Source organism: Macaca mulatta, chromosome 16, assembly GCF_049350105.2.
Source record: "Macaca mulatta isolate MMU2019108-1 chromosome 16, T2T-MMU8v2.0, whole genome shotgun sequence".
NCBI classification, from domain to species: Eukaryota; Metazoa; Chordata; class Mammalia; order Primates; family Cercopithecidae; genus Macaca; species Macaca mulatta.
This window is the reverse complement of record NC_133421.1, coordinates 63967494-63986713: the sequence shown is the minus strand read 5'-3', so window position 1 is coordinate 63986713 and position 19220 is coordinate 63967494. Positions and strand designations below refer to the sequence as shown.

General features: G+C 56.6%; 1 protein-coding gene and 1 long non-coding RNA gene across 18 annotated transcripts; one reads left to right on the top strand and one right to left on the bottom strand.

The window, feature by feature from the left end:
• Positions 1–522: 522 nt before the first annotated feature.
• PPP1R1B (protein phosphatase 1 regulatory inhibitor subunit 1B) lies at positions 523–11008 on the bottom strand. Of its 16 annotated transcripts, none has more exon segments than NM_001266974.1 (7): positions 523–1328; positions 1418–1537; positions 3574–3777; positions 7915–7990; positions 8398–8420; positions 8723–8783; positions 10497–11008. In NM_001266974.1, coding segments are annotated over 7 exon segments (615 nt in total). In that variant the 5' UTR covers positions 10578–11008; the 3' UTR covers positions 523–1278.
• On the top strand, positions 9302–18443 carry LOC144335664 (uncharacterized). Of its 2 annotated transcripts, none has more exons than XR_013406713.1 (3): positions 9302–9620; positions 15059–15910; positions 15998–18443. It is a non-coding gene; the product is annotated as an uncharacterized LOC144335664 (long non-coding RNA). The 2 variants fall into 2 exon arrangements; XR_013406712.1 differs by having other exon boundaries at positions 15059–15917; positions 16011–18443.
• Positions 18444–19220: the final 777 nt, after the last annotated feature.

Here is a 19220-nt window from a genome sequence, read left to right as displayed (position 1 = left end):
ATCTTTCAGCGGCGCCACTTCCGCCGCTGAGTCTGCCCCTGAGAGCGAAGCGGTACGTGCGTCCGCCTGCGGTTCCGCCCCTTCGCCCCGCCTCCAGCCCTGGCCCTGCGCAGAAGCGGGCGCGAAGGCCGAAGTCTAACTTAAGGGTAGGGGAGTGGAAAGAACACCGGGGCCGTAGTTATTAGGCCACACAGGCCTGGCTGTGAGGGAAAAAGGGGAATTTCCCGAGGGGAGCCCTGTGGGGATGGGGGAATCTTTGGAGGAATCCAGTTACTCGAGAAGGACTTCCCCACCCCACCCACCCCACCTGCCTCCTTCAGCTATCCCAAGCAGGAGCTAGAACTTCTGTGGTTCTTCCTCTGAGTGCCCCGAGCCTGCTGTCTGCCAGAAAGACTCCTAGAATAGAGGATTGGACAGTAGGGTCAAAACCCTAACCTTTGGTTGACCACTGGCCTTCCCTATCAGGATGCCCCATTACCTCCCTTTTCCTCCCGCTTCCCCTGAAAGAGGAGTCTCAGCACAGTTATTTACAAAGATTTATTACAGCACGGGAGGGGTTCAGGCCTGGAGTCAGGGAAAAAGGGGAAGGGGGCAGAGCAACTGGGGGACAAGGAAAACCTGGCGCCCCCTACCATGTGCCCCACTGGGGATATATACTAGGCGGCATTCCTGGCATCAAAGCACAAAACGCAACAAAGAAGTCTCTGCCAGTCCATCTTCCAGGCACCCAAGAGGAGCAAGGTGATTAAGGGAAGACTCCCAAAATGTTGAGGCTGTGGAGAAAAACGCCTTAGTCCTGGACCCTGGTAGAAGCCGGTGAGAGAAATGGTGACTTGGAATCCTCCATAGGAGAGTGGATGGAAAAGGATCTAAGGGTACCTCAAGGTTCTCAGGACCTCCCTTCCCCAGATCTTAGGGTCCTGCCCTGTGGGTCTCCTGTGTCCAGGGGAGAGGATCTGGGGAGAATTGTGAAGGGCAAATCCCTGTTCCCGGTTTTCTGGATTTTCCAGTGCGCGCTGTCTCACATCCCACCTCCCACTGGGTGAGTGGAGGAATGACTGGCAGGGGTAGGCATCAGGCAGCAAGTGCCCAGGTTCTCTGGGCATCAGCCAAAGGTGGGCAAACAAGCAAACACAGACCAGCCTTAGTCTTCTAGAAGTCAGAAGCCGCAGCCCTAGCAGGCGAGGGGAAGGGCACAAAACAGGGTGAGGATAGAGTGGGTTTCTGGGGAGCAGCGATGTCCCCTCCACTTCCTCCTGGGAGATGCAGGCTGGGTGCTTATGTGCCAGGCTCAGAGGGGGAAGGGCGCTGAGGTTCCTCCCCAGGCTCTGAAAGGCAAGCAGAGAGGCACTCAGGGCCTGGCCCCATCCACCAAGATCCCAGCCCCGCCTCCTCATTCCACACTCCCAAGCCTTACCACTTAGTGCTGGGTCTTCCACTTGGTCCTCAGAGCTTCCATCTCTCTCGGGCTCATCCAGAGGGGGTGGGCGCTCCCAGGGCCCCTCCAGACCCTGGCCACAGGTTGTCTTTTGCCCAGCTGGGGATGGGAAAGAGGAGATAAGAACACAGGCTCCGGATAGCCATCTGGCTGTCCTGGAGTGTGAGCTAAGTCTCTGACGGCTGAGGTTAAGCTTTCCAGGGGCATCATGGCAGCATGGAGAGAGCACTAGGCTTGAACAGCTCTCCCAGTGACTAGCCATATGGCTTACATAAGTCAGTTAGTACCTTTCTGAAGGAAATAGTAAGGGGGAAATTGTGTAGATTACTTTAAACAGTAATCTACACAACAGTAAAGGTAATAGTGAATACCTTGCCCAGACCAGCACCAGCACCCAGGAGCCACCAGGAGTCGTGGTGGTTTATATTGCTCCATCATAGGGCTGTCATTTGAGCCAGTGCCCTGCCGCTTTTGTTTTTTTGTTTGTTTGTTTGTTTGTTTTGTTTTTGAGATGGAGTCTCACTCTGTTGCCTGGGCTGGAGTGCAGTGGTGCGATCTCAGCTCCCTGCATCCTCCACCTCCCAGGTTCAGGGGATTCTCCTGCCTCAGCCTCCCAAGCAGCTGGGATTACAGGTGCGTGCCACTGTGCCTGGCTAATTTTTGAATTTTTATTACAGACGGGGTTTCACCATGTTGGCCGGACTGGTCTGAACTCCAGACCTCGAGTGATCCGCTGGCCTTGGCATCCCAAAGTGCTGGGATTACAGGCATGAGCCACTGCGCCCAGCCACCTCCTGCTTTTCCTGAGGGAACAGTCTCCTCTCACCTCTCTTCCACTGTTTTGGAGGGGTCTCAGTAGGAACTGATTCAGCTCTTCCAGCTGTCTCTTGCCCACAAAGGGCCTGAAGCCCAGCAACAGCTTTTGCCCCCATGGCCAATGCCCTCACTGCCAGATAGGCAGGCAGGAGGCCCAAGACCTTTTGTTTGTGTGGAAGAGCTGACAGCTTCTAGTAGGGGTGGTTGACTCTTCATTATTCCCATAAATAATGAGACTAAACAGTTTAATGTACCCTAGGAGGGACAGATGTGGCACAGCCTTCCATGGCCAGGCATGGAAGAAACAACCATGGAAGGGGGTGAAATCTTCCTGCCTAGAAAATCTCTGGGCCTTGGGACTTTTTTTTTTTTTTTTTTTTTTTGAGACGGAGTCTTGCTCTGTCGCCCAGGCTGGAGTGCAGTGGCATGATCTCGGCTCACTGCAACCTCCGCCTCCCTGGTTCAAGTGATTCTCCTGCCTCAGCCTCCCAAGTAGCTGGAATTACAGGCACGTGCCACCACGCCAGCTAATTTTTTATATTTCTAGTAGAGATAGGGTTACACTATGTTAGCCAGGATGGTCTCGATCTCCTGACCTCATGATCTGCCTGCCTCAGCCTCCCAAAGTGCTGGGATTACAGGTGTGAGCCACCACATCCAGCCTGGGACCTTTTGTGGAGTGTTTTGGATCTGGAACATCTGGCTTAGAGGCCTTCTGTTACAGGTATTAGGCCCCTCCCTGGCCCCTCTCCCAGGCAGCTGAGGCTGGAGATGCAGGAGACAGGATTGGTTCTTGAATTTTAAATTCTACATCTAGACACTAGAGGGCACCCTCCCACTCCATCCTAGGAAGGAAAAAGAGGAGAAACAGACCTAACAGTCCTGGAGTGGGCAAGTAAATCAGGCAGCCCTCTGCATCCCAGCAGAGACCACATCCTAGGTTCAAAAATGCAGGTGACGGGGGTGTTGGACTCTCTTGGTCCTCCATCCCTGAATGTCCTCGCACCCCCTTACTACCATAGGTGGGAAGTCCTTTTTTGGCTCTAGCCTCAAACCCCAAACGGCCTGGGCCTTAATTCCCAGGGAAGAGAGGAATTATTAGGGAAAACCAGATTGGCAGAGGGACTGAGCCAAGGATGGAGGAAGCCCATGTCTCAGGTAGGACTGAGTGTGAGGCACCCCATGGAGCGAGAAGACAGGGAGGCCCCTGTGGTGTCACTACAGTTTGCGTGTGTGAGACACTAAATTAGAAGGGGACGTCCCCATATACTCAAGGAGGACCCACACCTAACCCACATGTCACAGGCACTTCAGCTTACCAGACTGCCTGATGACCTTCAGGACTTCAGCCTGGCTGTCCTCTTCTTCCTCCTCTTCCTCATCATCCTCCTCTTCCTCCTCGTCTTCCTCTCTTGGATAACCCAGCTCCCGAAGCTCCCCCAGCTCATCCTCCTCCTCTGAGGCCTGGTTCTCATTCAAATTGCTGATAGACTGTAGGTGAGACTCAGCAATGCGCTGCACAGCTGGCCCAGAGGGGACCCAGGAAGGCAAGGGTCAGCCAGACACAGCCCATGGATCTGGAGATAGTGTGTGGCCCAGCCCCCAGCCTCCTTCCCATAGGCCTGGGACAGAGAATACCCCCTCAGGGGCCCAAGTTCAAAGGCCAAAGGTTACAGGTCAGCCTGATGGGGGTCAGACCAGGGCAGAGGCAGCCAGGGGTAGATTTGATCATGTTTGGCTCTCAAGCTGTCCCAAGATGCTAGCCCCCAGGAGGCTGCCACCAGGCAGCTCCCCCACACCATAGGGCACCAGGCTGGGCAAGACCAGGCGGGCACAGCAGCAGCTTAACATTCCCTGGCTGGAGAGCTTGATTTGCCAAGTACCCAGTACTGGAGACAGTATCTCCCAGCTTCAAGCCCAGGCAAAAGGCACAGGGCGTATGGACCACGGCCTGGGGATTTGCCACTTTCCATTTCTTGGGGGTGCCCAGCCTGCTGAGGGCTCACTGCTTACCCTGATCCTATCTCCCATGCGATGCATAGTCCCCACTCCCTGGCACTGCCCAGTCATAGATGCCAATCCACATACTCCTGCCCCGGGCTCCAAGGGACAGAACAATTCTGAGGCTGAGGACATAATAGTCTGCAGCCAGTGCAGTCTGTGCCTGGGGATGCGGCGTGCTCAGATGCGGCCCCCACAATCTTGACCCACATCCCCAGGTTCCCAGCTCCCTCTGCGGTGACCTAGAAAGCAACCCCCCAGCCTCCAAAGACCTGCTCAGATAGGGCTGGGAAGGGAACAGTGTGTGCAGCTGGAAAGAAGTTTCCAAAAGATGGAAAGGAGCAAGGGGTTAGAGAAAGGGGCCAGGGCCAGGGGTTCTGGGGGATGGCAGAGTTTGAGGGGCCCCTGAGGAGAGGCTGCAGGAGGTGGCGGGATCTTAGAGCATATGGGACACAAAGTTCACAATTTGCTGAGGAAGGGCTGGGGGTGGGGGGATGGGGAGTTGCTGCAGCTTCTTCTTGGTCCGCCAGTGGCCCCTCCCCTCAGAAGGCCCAGGGGGGTAGCGCCAGGCTGGAAACCTCTGGCACAGTGAGCAGGGTGCCATGCTCCTGCCAACTCAGGGACAGGCACAGAGGGTGCTTTGTATGTGCCCGCTGCCCCACCCAGCCCCCAGCTCCCAGCCCAGTACCTCCTACTGGCTCTGGGCAAGCTATCCAGGCAATAAAAGCACAATAAATCACCCTGCCCTGACCTTGGGGACGCAGCAGAGCTTCATTTTGAGCCAAGTGTGAGAGCTCCAACCTTGGAGTACAACCCCTCAAGCCAAGACTTAGTGCTGGGCCCTCTCTCGAGGGCCCTCAGTTCTTCCCTGACAAGCCCCAACCCTGCCAGGCACCTTCCCTTGCCCACAAAGGGACCGAAGCCTACAAAACAGTGCCCTCCTAGTAGAGAAGGATCCATGAGGGCTGTGGGGGGAGGTAACGCAGGAGAGCAGGTGGCAGCCCAGGCAGCTTCCTTCTCCCCCAGTGGGGGAGGAGAGTTCACTTCGTGAGCCACAGTGACAAGAGAAGGTGTGTGCAGCACCTGCGCTGGTGCCCCGTGAGCCTCCCTTGCCTCCCCCACCTCCCTCATGCTTCCTGGGCTCTCTGGGGTCTCCCCATCACTCCTTCCAGGCTGTCCCCTTCTCTGCCCCACTCTGGGAGCCTGAACTCCCCCCATCCCAAGTCTCCCTTTTTCAGCTTGAAGGTCCCCAGCCTAGCCCCAGACTGGCCTCCCAGCTCTTGATCCCTTCCCTGCCTCTACTCACCTGGACTCTCCTAAGATGTGGTCTAAAGGGGCAGTTGGGGGTGGTGCACATTTTTGGCCACTGCATGGTGCATGGTAGCACCCTGGCCCTAACATCTTCATCCCGGCCTGTTCCCCCATGCTGGTAGTCAAGAGCCAGGTGTTCCCCTCACATCCACCCAGCCTCTCCCTGCCCAGCCCAAGGTGGGAGGGAGAGGGATTTCTTAAATTCTCTCCTGAGAAGATGCCACTTTCTCTTTCATGCCTGCTTTGGGGCCCTTCCACACACCCCTCTAGGTGGGGAGGTCCTTCCGGGTGCTGAGCCACACTGCCCACTTGCTGCAGCTCTGACCTTTCGTTTTCCTGTACTGGGGAAAGTGAAATAACCCCTTCCCTTCTCTCCTCCCTTCCCAGCCTGTCCTCTCTGTTCCCAACCCTGGCAAGTGGGCTGACAGGTACACCTGTTGACCTTTGCTGGTGCTGGGAACTTATTAAACCCTCCACCGAAGCAGTTCCCAGCATACTCTTCCAGTAGCTCTCCCTCCCAACTTCCGGATGGGGCTGGCTGGGCAGGAAGAGCCCCAGGCAGGAGTTGAGGTGGGGGTTGGTAGGCATCAGGGCTTAATCAGGGAGAGGGCCTCCTGTCTCCTTCAGGTATATCTCCCCAGCTCCCTGACTAGAAACCAAGCCTCTTCCAGGTTGGCCCAAAAGTACCCCTCTGACTCGCATCTCCTTTTCTTTGCACACCTTCTTCCATCTTCCTGGACCTGGGATGCCCTTGACTGCCTGTTAAATTCCTATGATCCTTCAAATCCAAGCTTAAACATCTTTGTGTACCTTCCTTGACCCTTTTTTTTAATTATTATTTTTTCCTGAGACAGGATCTCACTCTGTAGCCCAGGCTGGAACACAGTAGTGCGATCATAGCTCACTGCAGCCTCAAACTTCTGGGATCAAGCAGTCCTCGTGCCTCAGCCTCCCAAGTGTCTGGGACTACAGGTGCACACCTCTATACTTAGCTCACTTTTTTTTTTTTTTTTTTCTTGAGACGGAGTTTTGCTCTTTTTGCCAAGACTGGAGTGCAATGGCACAATCTCGGCTCACTGCAACCTCTGCCTCCCAGGTTCAAGTGACTCTCCTGCCTCAGTCTCCCGAGCAGCTGGGATTACAGGAATGCGCCACCACGCCCAGCTAACTTTGTATTTTTAATAGAGACGGGGTTGGCCGGGCGCGGTGGCTCAAGTCTGTAATCCCAGCACTTTGGGAGGCCGAGACGGGCGGATCACGAGGTCAAGAGATCGAGACCATCCTGGCTAACACGGTGAAACCCCGTCTCTACTAAAAAAAATACAAAAAACTAGCCGGGCGAGGTGGTGGGCGCCTGTAGTCCCGGCTACTCGGGAGGCTGAGGCAGGAGAATGGCGTAAAAACCCGGGAGGCGGAGCTTGCAGTGAGCTGAGATCCGGCCACTGCACTCCACCCTGGGCGACATAGCGAGACTCCGTCTCAAAAAAAAAAAAAAAAAAATAGAGACGGGTTTTCTCCATATTGGTCAGGCTGGTCTCAAACTCCCAACCTCAGGTGATCTGCCCACCTCGGCCTCTCAAAGTGCTGGGATTACAGGCGTGAGCCACCGCGCCTGACCCACTTAGCTCGCTTTTTAAATTTTTCATAGAGATGGGGATCTCACTGTATTGCCCAGGCTGGTCTCGAACTCCTAGGCTCAAGCAGTCCTCCTGTCTTGGCCTCCCAAAATGCTGGAATTTCGGGTGTGAGCCACCTTTCTTGGCCCCTCCCTGACCCTTTGAGGCAAAGGCAGGGACCAAATCTGACTCATCTTATTCTGCCCAGTGCCCACCAACTCGGCCTGGCATATACTAGGTGTTCAGTAAGTGTGTGCAAAAGGAATGGCTTGCTTTTCCATGGAGAAAGGGAAGCAGGAAAGAGGAGACCAGTGTGCAGATCTGTGCAAATGAGATGCAAATGGGAGGGGAGGCCAGGGGTAAAGCCCACAGGAGAAGGCGCCCTAGATGAGCAGGGGTGGGATGTGGTCCAGCACAGGCTGGTGAAGAGGAGCTGCAGGTGGAGTCCCTTCCACGCGGATGCCTGCTGTTGTCTTAGGCCAGCCATCTCTTTTCTTTCAAGCCCACAACCCGATGTTAAGGCCCACAGCTGCCCATTGCAGCCTCGGGGCTCCTGTGTTTTGCGAGGCCAGACTGAGAAAAAATTGGTCTTTACGTGGGGTTGTTGCACCACACTGACAGAGGGCTACGTGTGGCCAAAAAAATCCCTCCCCACTGACAAAAGCTCCCCCAGCGTCTGCCCAGTTCCAGAGATCAAGGGGACAGCCAGGAAGGTCGGTGGGGGGATAGTACCTTTCAGCGAAGGTGGTGTGTAGGCACAGGGGTTGGGTCTCTTCGACTTGAGATGGTGCCCCTCTCCTGAGGCTCTCTGCCAGGGGAAGTGCCAGGTTAAAGGGGCTCAGCAGAGGCCCCTTCCCTTCACCCTCCCTCCATTCCATCCCACCCATGGCCACCCAAGCGGACTGATTTCACCGCTGCTAATGGGTCCTGCACCTAGGCTGAGCCTCCCCACCCTGTGGCTTTGGGAGGGCCCCCATAAGCCATGGCCTGGTTTAGGGCAGGATTCTAGGTCCTGGAGGTTCCACCCTGAGTCTGAGCAGAGGAGGATCTGCTGGTGGCACCTGGCATGAGGCACTCTCAGAGGACTGCCCATTGATATGCTAATGTGTCCTCTTGGGTGGCACCCCATACTGGTTGGTTGTCACTGCAGGCACCCGTCCACCCCACCCCAAAGGGCCCAGGCATCCCTCCTTCCAGCTGCCCCAGGAAACTCACCTGGTGGGGGGAGGCTTCCTCCTCTGAGGAAGGCCACCAAAGCCAACCAAACCGGAACCGAGTGAGGAGGAAGAGGAAGAGAGATAAAGAATCCGAGTTATTTTCCCCAGGGTCTCAATCTCTGGGGACAGGGAAAGTGTGCCCTCTCCCTTCTGAGGCTGGGAGGTGTCATGTCAATAAATAAAGCCAATAGAGTTGGGTTCCCAGACCTTATCCACTCCCCAGTCTCCTGCTCTGACTCCTGTTCGTGGAACTTCTGCAGGGCCCCTAGGAAGGCATCAGAGCTAGGGTGGGACAGGGGCTAAGTGGACAGGGAGGGCCCTACCTGGTGAGGAGTGCTCTGAGAGCCGGAACAGCATGGCAGGCGTTGGTCTCCTGCGCCGGATCTAAGGAGAAGGAGGGAGGGGTGACAAGATAGACCCCTGCAGCCCCCCAGCCCACCCCAGATAGCAGGGAACAAACAGTGCTTTGGAGTCCCTGGAGAACCTTTGAATCAAAGTCTGTCAGAGCCAAAAGGAACTCTGTAGCTCACCTAACCCCCTCATTTTATAGAGGTGAAAAAGCAGGGCTCAGAGAGGTTTGGCAGTGTCCTCAAGGCCACACAGCACACCAAGTCCAAAGGACAAGAAAAACCCCAGTCACTGACTCCCAGGCCATGCCTTTCCCACTCCATGGCTACTCCAGAACAGACATTTCCCTTCCTGTCTTCTCCCACCAAGGCCCTTCCTCTCCCCAGTTTCTGAAAACATCAGACCTTGGAAAACATCAGACCAAAGCTGGCTACAGCTGCAGCTGCCAGGGCTGGGCCCTGGGGAAGATGCCCCACGGGTCATGGCACCCACGTGGCCCTGCCCACCTAAGGTCAGTTCAAGGGCTCCAAACAAGCTGGATCCAGCTTTTCAGAAGGAGACTGAGCCAGGGCACTGCAGGCATCCCCCACCTCCAGCTGAGGCTCAGGGACCCACAGGGGCCTGGGGGGGACCTCTCTGGGGGCCTGGGTTTGGGCTTCTCTGCCAGTCTCTGTAAGGCTGCAGAACTCTTCACCCAGTCCTTGTGAGAAGTGAAAAGTTGCCCTCCTGCTACGTGAGCCAAGCTGAATTGGGGGGAGGCGGGTGCTGAGCACTCCCAGCAACTGACCCCCCACCCCTCAGCTTGGCAATCAGACCAACTGTCAGTTAATTAGGTCCCTGTTGAGCTCCAGGGAAATGCACAAAGAGAACCAGGTGAGTTAAGCTGAAACTGCCACCTCCCCTGCCAAGCTCCCCACAACACCCTCCCAACCCAAAGCTGCTTAGGCCCAGGGCTGTACCCCCTGCCCTCTATCTCTCCCCACAATGACTTGGCCCCCTCCTCACTGCTTGGTGGGGAGCCAGCTGCATCTCAGCAACAAGTGACCCCTGCTCCACTAGGGATGGGAAGTGGAGCCCTCTGTCACAGCACCCCCCAACCTTTGGAAGCCCCTCAGCCCCCAAGAAGGCTCTCGGGAGGACTCAGTAGTCTGTAGGAAGACGTCTGGCTTTCTGATGACTTGTCACCTCTCCCTCCTTGGGGTTGGGGCTCTGGGGCCTGACAGCAGGAGGTCAGAGCAAGGTTCTGGCGACCCCAGCCCAGGCACACACGCGGGACTAGAGAGGGACAGGGCAGTGGGGTCACCCGGTGGCAACCTCACACTCCCGCCCTGGGTGGCGAGATCAGTGTCCGCCGCTGCTCACATCTGACCAGCTCTGGGCTGGAGCCAGGCGAGCGGTCCCGGTGGTAGCCTATTAGACTGACTACCCTTTGGGGACTGTGCTGGGACCAAAGGACGCCCCACTCCCGGACGGTCTGGAATCGGCCTGTCCCCCCACCCCCGCACCCCCAGCCTCACTGCCGGGAAGTCTCTGGCCCCGGGATTAGGACCGAAGCCGCGGGAAAAAGTTGCACGAGTCTCCAGCTAACTTCACACGCGGCCCCGCACCCAGTCCTGACCGAGGCAGAGCCCGGCTCCCCTTGCGCCCCCACCCCCAAGGCCAGTCCGGCCGGGGCAGCTCCCTGCGAGTGCGAAGAAGCCCCGCGGGGTGTGTCGGGGACACTGCTGGAGTGGGGCGCGGGCCGCTTACCATCTCCACCTGGCGGGGGTCGAGCTGGCTAGGGGGCGCGGGAACCGAAAACTGGATCTTCTTGCGGTCCTTGGGGTCCATGGCGCGTGGGGTGGGCGGCGGGGCTGGGAAGCGCGACTCGGGGTCCCGGCGGCGGTCTGTGCTGGGCTCCCCCGCGCAGGTGGCGGGCTGTGCGGCGGGAGGAGGAGGAGGGCTGTTCGCTCACGGATAAAAATACCGCGCCCGCCGAGGGGAGGGCGCGGAGCGGGAGGAGGGTCGGCGCCCGGGATGGGCGCGCCCCCAGGCTCTCGGGACTCTGGGGTCGCCCCCCGCGCTCGCTAAGCCGGGTCTATGCCTCGCTCCCTCGCACTCCCCGGCCTGGGTGTCTCTGCGTCTCGGTGTCTCTCCCCTCCGGAGTGTCTCTGCGTGTCTCCTCTCTCTGCCTCTCGCGCCCTTCTCCACCTCCCTCCCTCAGCCTCTCCTCCTCTCCGCGTGTGTCGCTGCCTCTGCCAGGCTCACCCCTCCGGTCCCCGCTTTGGGGTCCCCAGCCCGTCCCCTCCGCCTGGGACTGGCGCCCGGGTGCTCGGAGGGAGGGCTTAGAGGAAACTGGCCAATAAGCATGGAGAATCGTGTTCTCCTAGGGCTGGGAGGAGGGTGGGAGTTAGAGCCAAGGCCGGGGGAGCCGGCTGGGGGGCCCCCTGCGGTCTCCCCAGAACTTGAAGCTGCATTATTGATGGAGTCCAGCAGAGAGGATAAAGGGGGAGGGAGAGAGAGAGGGGCAGCCGGGAGGCAGGACTCTGGCTTTAACCCCTTCGTGGTCCTGGCACTGGGAATTTCAGGGAGGCCTGTGAGGTCGTGGGGAGAGTACCAGCCTGTCACGCTGTGAATGGGGGTGTCCTGGAAAGGCAGCGAGTGTGACCGAGTTGTGTGTGGGAGGACACGTGTCAGTCATCGTGGCAGGGAGAGTGTGCAGGGGAGTGCCGGGGCCCTTTGGTGCCCATAGCCTGGGAGTGTGTGTTGGGGGGTCGGTGTGGTGTGTGTCTGTGTAAGTGTGTCAGAGTGTCAAAGATGCAGGTGTGAGTGGCAGGATGTGGGAGGACTGCGTGTGTGCAGAGGAGGGTGTGGGTGTCGGGGAGGATGTCAGAGGCTGTCAAGGTGATGGGCAGGCGTGTGCCAGCTTGCAGGGAGTGGGGGACTGTATCCACAGCTCCCGCCGTGCAATTGCTGGGGGTATGAGGTTGTGAATGTGTGAGCGCTCCTGTGAGGGAGAAGGGGAATGCGCCCTGCCATGATGTACCCTGGATTCACGTGGCTCCTGTCTTTCCTCTCCAGATCTAATGGGGTGGGGAGGACAGGACCGACCCAGAGTTGGGCGGTTTGGGGGCTGCCTATACACGTGCCATCACATGCGTGAATTTGGTGCATTCAGAAGCAGGGTTGGGGGAGACAGGTGTGAGTCTCTCTCTCTCTCTAGAGGTGTTTGTGTGTGTCTCTGGAGCAGGAACAGGAGGAGCTGGCCCTGTGGGTGGAATGTCCCTATCTATCTGTCCGGGCCTTGGGTACCTTTGCGGGAGCTGCTGTTTCCCTCCTTGGGGCTGCGCAGGGGGTCTGAATGCTTCTGTCTAGCACTGAGAGGGTGCGTGTGTAGGCGTGTACATAGCATGTCTTCCTGGGGCTCTGTTTGTGTTGGCATCCTCTGTCCTGGTCACTCTCAGGCCTGAAACTGCCAGGAGCCTTCCCTACCCCCAATCCTCCTGCGGCTTTTCCACTCCCAGCCCCAGCATCTGGGTCCTTGGTGGAGTGAGAGGCAGAGGAATCTTCTGGAATTGGGATCAGGGCCCACTCTGGGGGTGAGGGAAAGAGTGGCAGGAGGGCCAGAGTGTTGCTCACAGGAGCGGGATGCCCTGGCCACCCAGCTCCGCATCGGCCAACCCCAGGCCTGGCTCAAGTCCCCGCATGTTTGTTGACTTATATACTTGTTGGGAAACAGCCGGATGCCAAGTTGTCGGCCCAGGGGTGTAGGCATCTCTGGCAGCCCCTAGCTTGGCCCAGAACCTCTGTCGAAGATGGGGTGTGGTGGGGAGTGGCAAAGGCCAATTTGGCAGTGCCTTGGGAGGGTAAATAAGGAGGCCCTGAAAGGAAGAAGGGGTACAGGAAGGGCATGACCCAGGCAGTGGCCCGGACAGCCACTGGGTGGGCAGAGGTGGGGAAGGGGCTTGTGGCCAGTGCTGGTGGTGTGGGGAAGGATCGTGGGAATGAAGGGGACAAAGGACAGCTGGGAGGGTGATGAGAGGATGGAGACAGGGAGGCATGACCACCAGTTGCACCTCAGAGCCTGTCGGAGCTGAAAAGGCCTCAGGGAACTTGGCAGCTGAGCCCCATTTGAGCAGGAGGGCTTATTTACGGAGGCTCTGCTGAACTTACTGGAGCTCTGGGAGACCCCAGATCAGGAAACATTCCCTGGATCCCAGGCTGGGGCAGCTGAGAAGGGAGATGAGGGCAGAGAAGCCTCCCTCTCAGCTAGGCCTGGAAGATGAGGTCTTTGGGAGCAGAGGGACGGTGTTTGCCCATCTCCCCCAGCCTGTGGCCAGGCATCCACACTTCTGGCATCTAAATCCTGGGGCCAAGAAGGGTGGGGAAGACTGGCTGACAGAGGGACAGACACAGGGGACAGACACGAAGGAGGAGGAGGAGACTGCACAGAGACAGGACGTGAGAGAGAGATTGAAGGGAGAGAGGAGAAAGCAAAGAGGGACAGAAAACATGGTTGAGAGATGGAGAGACAAAGGGAGGCAGAGAGAGAGAGGGAGCCTCACAACGGAGAAAGGCAGAAGACTGAGATGGAGAGAGAGTAAAAATAGCTCAGCATTAAGATAATTGCAGCTCACAGCTCTGCCCTCCGTTAGGAATTAAATTAGGTTTTATTACTTTGATTTTTCTCTCCTGGATCCTACGCGACTTCTCAAGAACTTGGGGAAAAGTTTTTCAGGTGGGCGGCCAGGTGGTGGGGGCTGCGTGGGCGACAGAGGAGGAAGGGGATGGGACTCTGGGGAGCTGGGGGAGGGGTGGGCAAGGGCAAGGAGTGGGGAGGGGCTGCTGGGGACAGTGGAGCCCGGCAGGGGCTGGGGGAGGTGGCCAGGACCAGGCACAGGGTGGGGGTGGGAGGGCGCTGAGAAGCAAAGGGCCAGGGTGCCCTGCATTCACTTTGACTTAAAATTAATCATATGCAAATAAGATGTAAAAATAATATGCCACTCCTTGGTTATTATTCTTGGGTTAGAAGCACAGGCGGTTGGGTCCAAGGAACAAATTCAAGACCTCATTTGACTTAACTCTGATTGAACTGTGGGTCTCTCTGCTTGGACTGACAGAAAAAGTTGGTGGTAGGGTGTCTATTGATGTACCATAGGTCTGAGTACACTATTTTGAGGCGTTTCTTTCCCATCATGTATCTTCATGCCATTGCTGGATGCCTGCCACGGGGCCTGGCGTGCAGGAGGCCCTGCATTCACCTCTGGAGGGAAAATTTGGGAGGGTGGTGTGAAGCTTTGCCCTCTTCCCCGGATGGGGGGAGAAGGGACACTCGGATCTGTCCCCCACTCCTCCCAAGCAAGATGTGTTTACCTGGACAGAACATCAGCTGGGAAGTCCCAGCCCTGGGTAGGAATTTCAGATCTGTAACTTACTGTGTGAACTTGGACACATTTCTTAACTACTCTCTGTGCCTCAGTTTCCTTATGCTTCAGAGCCCACCTCACATGGTGGCTGTGACGATTCAATAGGAAGAAAAATAAAGCCCCCGCCAGGGCAGGATTCCTGATAGCCCTTGATCGAGTTTCCGGCTTCCCCAGAGCTCTGGGGATGCGCATCCAGAAAGAGCCGGCAGGTGGCGGAGTCGGCCAGGGTTTGGGTAGCTACTGCAGGCACTGCGGGTCTGGAGTTGGGCATCATACCCGTGACCTTGACACCACAGAGCTGAGCTGGCTGGGTTGGCATGTGGCAGCTGGAAGGGAGGCCCCGGAAGTCCCAGGAAGCACCCTGAGAGGAGCCGGGAGTGCTGGCTGGGAGCCCTGGGCGTCTTTCCCTGCCCTTGGGGGAAGGGAGAAGTGGGGACGGGGGAGGAAGAGGAATTCCAAGGCCCACCTCCTCTGGGGAAGGCCGTGTACCCAAGAGGAGAGGGCAAGGGCACCCTCCGTAGGAGCCGTGGTGGCACCAGGAAAGGTGGACAACAATCTGAGATGCTCATTTACACACGGACTCATTCATTCATTCACCCGTCATCCATCCCTTTGCCCATTCAGTACATTCACATTGGGTGCTTAGGTGCTTTGTTCCAAATTTTGTTGAGTTACAGTTTGCATACAATAAAGTGTTAAATATACATTTCAATGAGTTTTTGGAAATTTATATAGCATTTGACCACCACCACAATACAGACATATAATGTTTCTGTCACCCCAGAACGTTCGTTTTTGCCCCAGTCCAAGTCAATCTCCCTTCTCCACTCATTGGGTGTATCATAACTCTTAGCACACTATTTTGATACGTGTCTTTCTCATCAATTTTTTTTTCTTTTTTTTTAGAGACAGGGTCTTGCTCTGTTGCCCAGGCTGGAGAGCAGTGGCGCCATCACGACTCACTGCAGCCTCGACCTCCTAGGCTCAAATGATCTTCCTGCCTCAGCCTTCTGTGTTGCTGGAACTACAAATGTGCACCACCACACCCGGCTAATTTTTTTATATTATTTTTTTGTAGAGACAGGGTCTCACTTTGTTGCCCAGGCTGGTCTGGAACTCCTGGGCTCAAGAGATCCTTCTGCCTTGGCCTCCCAAAGGGCTGGGATTACAGGCATGAGCCACTGTCGCCGGCCGTCATCTCTGTTTACATCATCACCAACCTGCCACAGTACCCAGAATACAGCAGGCACTCCATGACGCCGAGAGGATGCTTTGAGAAGTGAATGAATAGATGAATACATGAGTCAGAAATTGACAACGGTGACATATAGGGAGCCTCTGTGCTGGGCACAGGGCTAGGCCCTTCCTATGCACTCTCATTTAATCCTTGCTGGTATCCTTCCAATTCACAGATGAGGCTATTAGATTCAGAGAGGTTCAGCAGCTTTTGCCCAGAGCCTGGGTTCAAACGCAGACAGTCTAACTCCAGAGCCCTCCCGCTTTAACTGCTGCTTTTAACACGTTCAGGATGGACGCGTGGAAGATCGCGTGCACGCACTGCAGCGGGCTCCTCTCTTTCTCTGCCCTGGACCAGGTTTCTCTCTCGCTGAGTCCCGCCAGTTTGGACCGTTCTCGGGAGCAGCAGAAATCAATGTGCGGAGGCTGCCCTCTGGTGGCACAAACGAGTACAGCCGCATATGTGCCCTCTGGCGCCCCCAGGTGGGAGCTGGGAGGTTGTTGAGAAGAGAGCAAGCTGCAGCCCACAGCGGGGGCAGCCTCAGCCCCCGGCACCTGGAGACCCCCTGCTCTGGCCACTGCCTGGTGCCCCCCGAGGTGCCAGCTGAGGCTGCCCCCGAAGAATGCCAGCTGCCGGAGCCCGCCGCCTCCCACTCCCTCCACCAGCCTCACACACACTCCAATCCCGGTCCAGTCGGCTGCTTCCATTCCCTGAAGAAGAGGCCCTAAAGTTAAAACAGCTGTTAATTTATAAACCAATTTTTCCGTGACTGCTTAATAAATCGCCAGCAGCTGCTCTGCCCCGTCCTCCTGCCCAGGCACCCGGCCCCGGGGGCTGCATGGAGAAGCTCAGAGCCGCCAGCCTGCCCCTCCTGCCTTCTTCCTCCAACCTCTCCAGCTTGCCCCCATTCACCCAGAAACTGGGCAACTTGCGGGGCGGTGGGCGGGGGCGGGGGTGTGGACCTTGATGAACCCAGCTTCTCTGGTCTTCAGTGCAGTGCTGAGACAGGGATGAGTTTTCTTTCCTAATGGGCTGCAGCCCAAGGGCCGTCCCTCCGTAAGTCCCACAACCCCCACATCCCACCGGCCTTCCAGGTCCGGAAGGTGGGTGTCAAAGGTTTCTCTAGTTCTGGGGAAATGAGGGTGTCCAGATTCCCTGGGGAAGCCCCCCTGAGCCACCAGGAGGTAAGGGGATCCTGAGAGCACTGGAATCCCAGTGTTCTGTCTCAGGGTGGACCCCCTGACAGATGCTAACAGACTCCCTGACCCTGCTGTGCTGTCACGGGTGGGCTGGGAAGAGGCAAGAGAGGCTGGGATAGCATCCTGTTCTGGAGCTCCTGGTGCCTGCCCACGCGTCCTGAAGCTCTAGTGAGGAGGGATCGCGGCCACCTGAACACTCACTTTGCCCGCTTCTACTAACATATAAACAGCACCATGAAAATTCATGTGGGGCGGGGCCCTGTGAACTGCAGGCTTGAGGCCTGTTCTTTCTCTTTGCATCTGCAAGTTCCAAAGGCACCCAGGGTGAAAGGCCAGCTGCCACCATGATCCCTGATTGCTGGGCAAGGGGGTCAGTATGGCTCAGCGTGTGCAGGGTGGTGAAGCACCCCAGCTTAGAAGTTCAACTCCCAGTTCTACCACTTACTAGCTGTGTGACCTTGGCCAAGTCATTTAATCTCTCTTTCCTTCCTCAGTGTCTCCATTTATAAAATGGGGATAACAATAGAATTATAAAAACTAAGCAAGTTGATGCTCATAAGCACACAGTTTAAAAATGTGATTTATTACAAAGTGATGCTCAGTATTATCTTCTCATCCCCCTGCTGGAGACTGAAGCTCCTGGAAAACCCAAATAGGAGAGACAAATAGCAATTATTGGGGTAGGGGTGCCCAAGAGATTGCCAGGGGAAATGGGTGGGGGGCAGGTAGGAATGCAGGGACAATTTTTTTTTTTTTGAGATGGAGTCTTGCTCTTGTCGCCCAAACTGGAGTTCAGTGGCAGCGATCTTGGCTCACTGCAACCTTCGCCTCCCAGGTTCAAGCAATTCTCCTGACTCAGCTTTCCAAGTAGCTAAGATTACAGACGCCCGCCACCACGCCCAGCTAATTTTGTAGTTTTAGTAGAGACAGGGTTTCACCATGTTGGCCAGGCTGGTCTCGAACTCCTGACCTCAAGTGATCTGCCTGCCTTGGCCTCCCAAAGTGCTAGGATTACAGGTGTGAGCCACTGCGCCCAGCCTATCAGGGACAAAATTTTTAAAACCCAGCCAGGATTCCTGAGTTATGTGGTCCTCATGAGGCTTTATCACTCTGGGCCCTTCTGTTCTCCCCAACCCCTCCACCCCCATCCCCATCCATCTCCCACTACACAGCCAAGGCCCTTCCTTGGCCTGCTTCTGGGAAAGGAAGAAAAGGCTCCATCCCACCACAGCTGCCGGAGCCCCCACCTTTCAAGAAGCAAGTTCTCCCCACCATCTAACCGAAAGCCCTTCCGTTTCTCTAGTCAGCAGGGGCTGCCACAACGCCCTCTTGCTCTGCCAGGAGGAAGAGATCCCAGCAGGGACAGAGATGGGGAGGGATCAGAGGGCCTGGGGCACTCTGTTGGACTCTGCCCCTCGCACAGGCCTGGTGTGAGCCTGGCCTTGCTACATCTTCCCTGTGTGTTTCAGAACAGCTTAGTCAACCTCTCTGAGCCTTGTGTTCCACATGGAGATAATTCCAGAACCTACCTTCTGGGTTGTTGCAAGGGTTGGATGGGATACTGCCCATGCAGTTCTTAGCACAGGACGTGGATCACAGCAGGAGCTACAGAAATGGTGGTGGGGAGAGGCGGAGGGCTGGGAAGAACCTGGATGTCAGAGCTGAACTGTCTGGTTCAAACTCCACTCCACTACTCACAACTGGGTGACCTTGAGCAGGTTGCTTAAACTTCGTGTGCCCCTGTTTCTCCATCCTTAAAACGGAGACTGTAACAGAACTTGTGTCACTGGGGGGTCGTGAGGCACCTAGAGCTTGCTGAACAGTTCTCCAGCTAAATAAATGTTTGCCGAGTTAATAGTCTTGTTAGTTGCTGTCATTATCATCGGCCCCCACTAGAGCACTGACCCTCCTTAGACTGTGCCTCATCCAGGGGCTTGTTGATGGCAGAAGGTTGGAGGCTGAGCAGAACCAGACTAGAGACCCTGGCATGGGGAATACCAGCTCAGGACAAGCCCACAGTCCCCACCTCCTTAAGGTGCCCACCTCTGGTATCCTCCTACACCCTGGCACAAGCACAACTGATTCCCTCTGACTCCCCCGGTCAATGGCCCTGTAGAGCAGCCAGCCCCCTCCCTGTGCCCGGGTCCTGACTACCTCCTGGAAATAAAGCAGGGTCCCAAGGGCCCACTCAAGCCCAGGACTACTCTGCCAGGGTGCCAGCTGGTGCCCATGGGGGCGGGGCAACCGTTTGATCATGTGGAAGGGGAAAGCTGGAGGCACCCCCAACCTTGTGGCCCCCATGAGATACAAGAAAAGGCTGGGGCCACTCAGAACATCCTTCTAGCTTCCCTCCCCTTGGGAGAAGAGGGGTGGGAGCTAAGATTGGCCTGTCCTGTGCCTCAGTTTACTCAGCCATCCAGGTGATGGAGTCTTCATTCCTGTCTCCCAGGCTACCTGGGGTCCCAAAGCCTTGGCATTGGCCTCTCACATCTCCTAGACCTCTTTCCTTTCTTAAAGAATCCTAGCTCAGCCTCCTGGTCCCCTCCCACGTTCTCTCCTTAGAAGCCACTTGGGAGGACACTGAGCCCCAGAGCGGGAGGCAGAAGCCACCGCACGCCGGAGATGGCCCCTA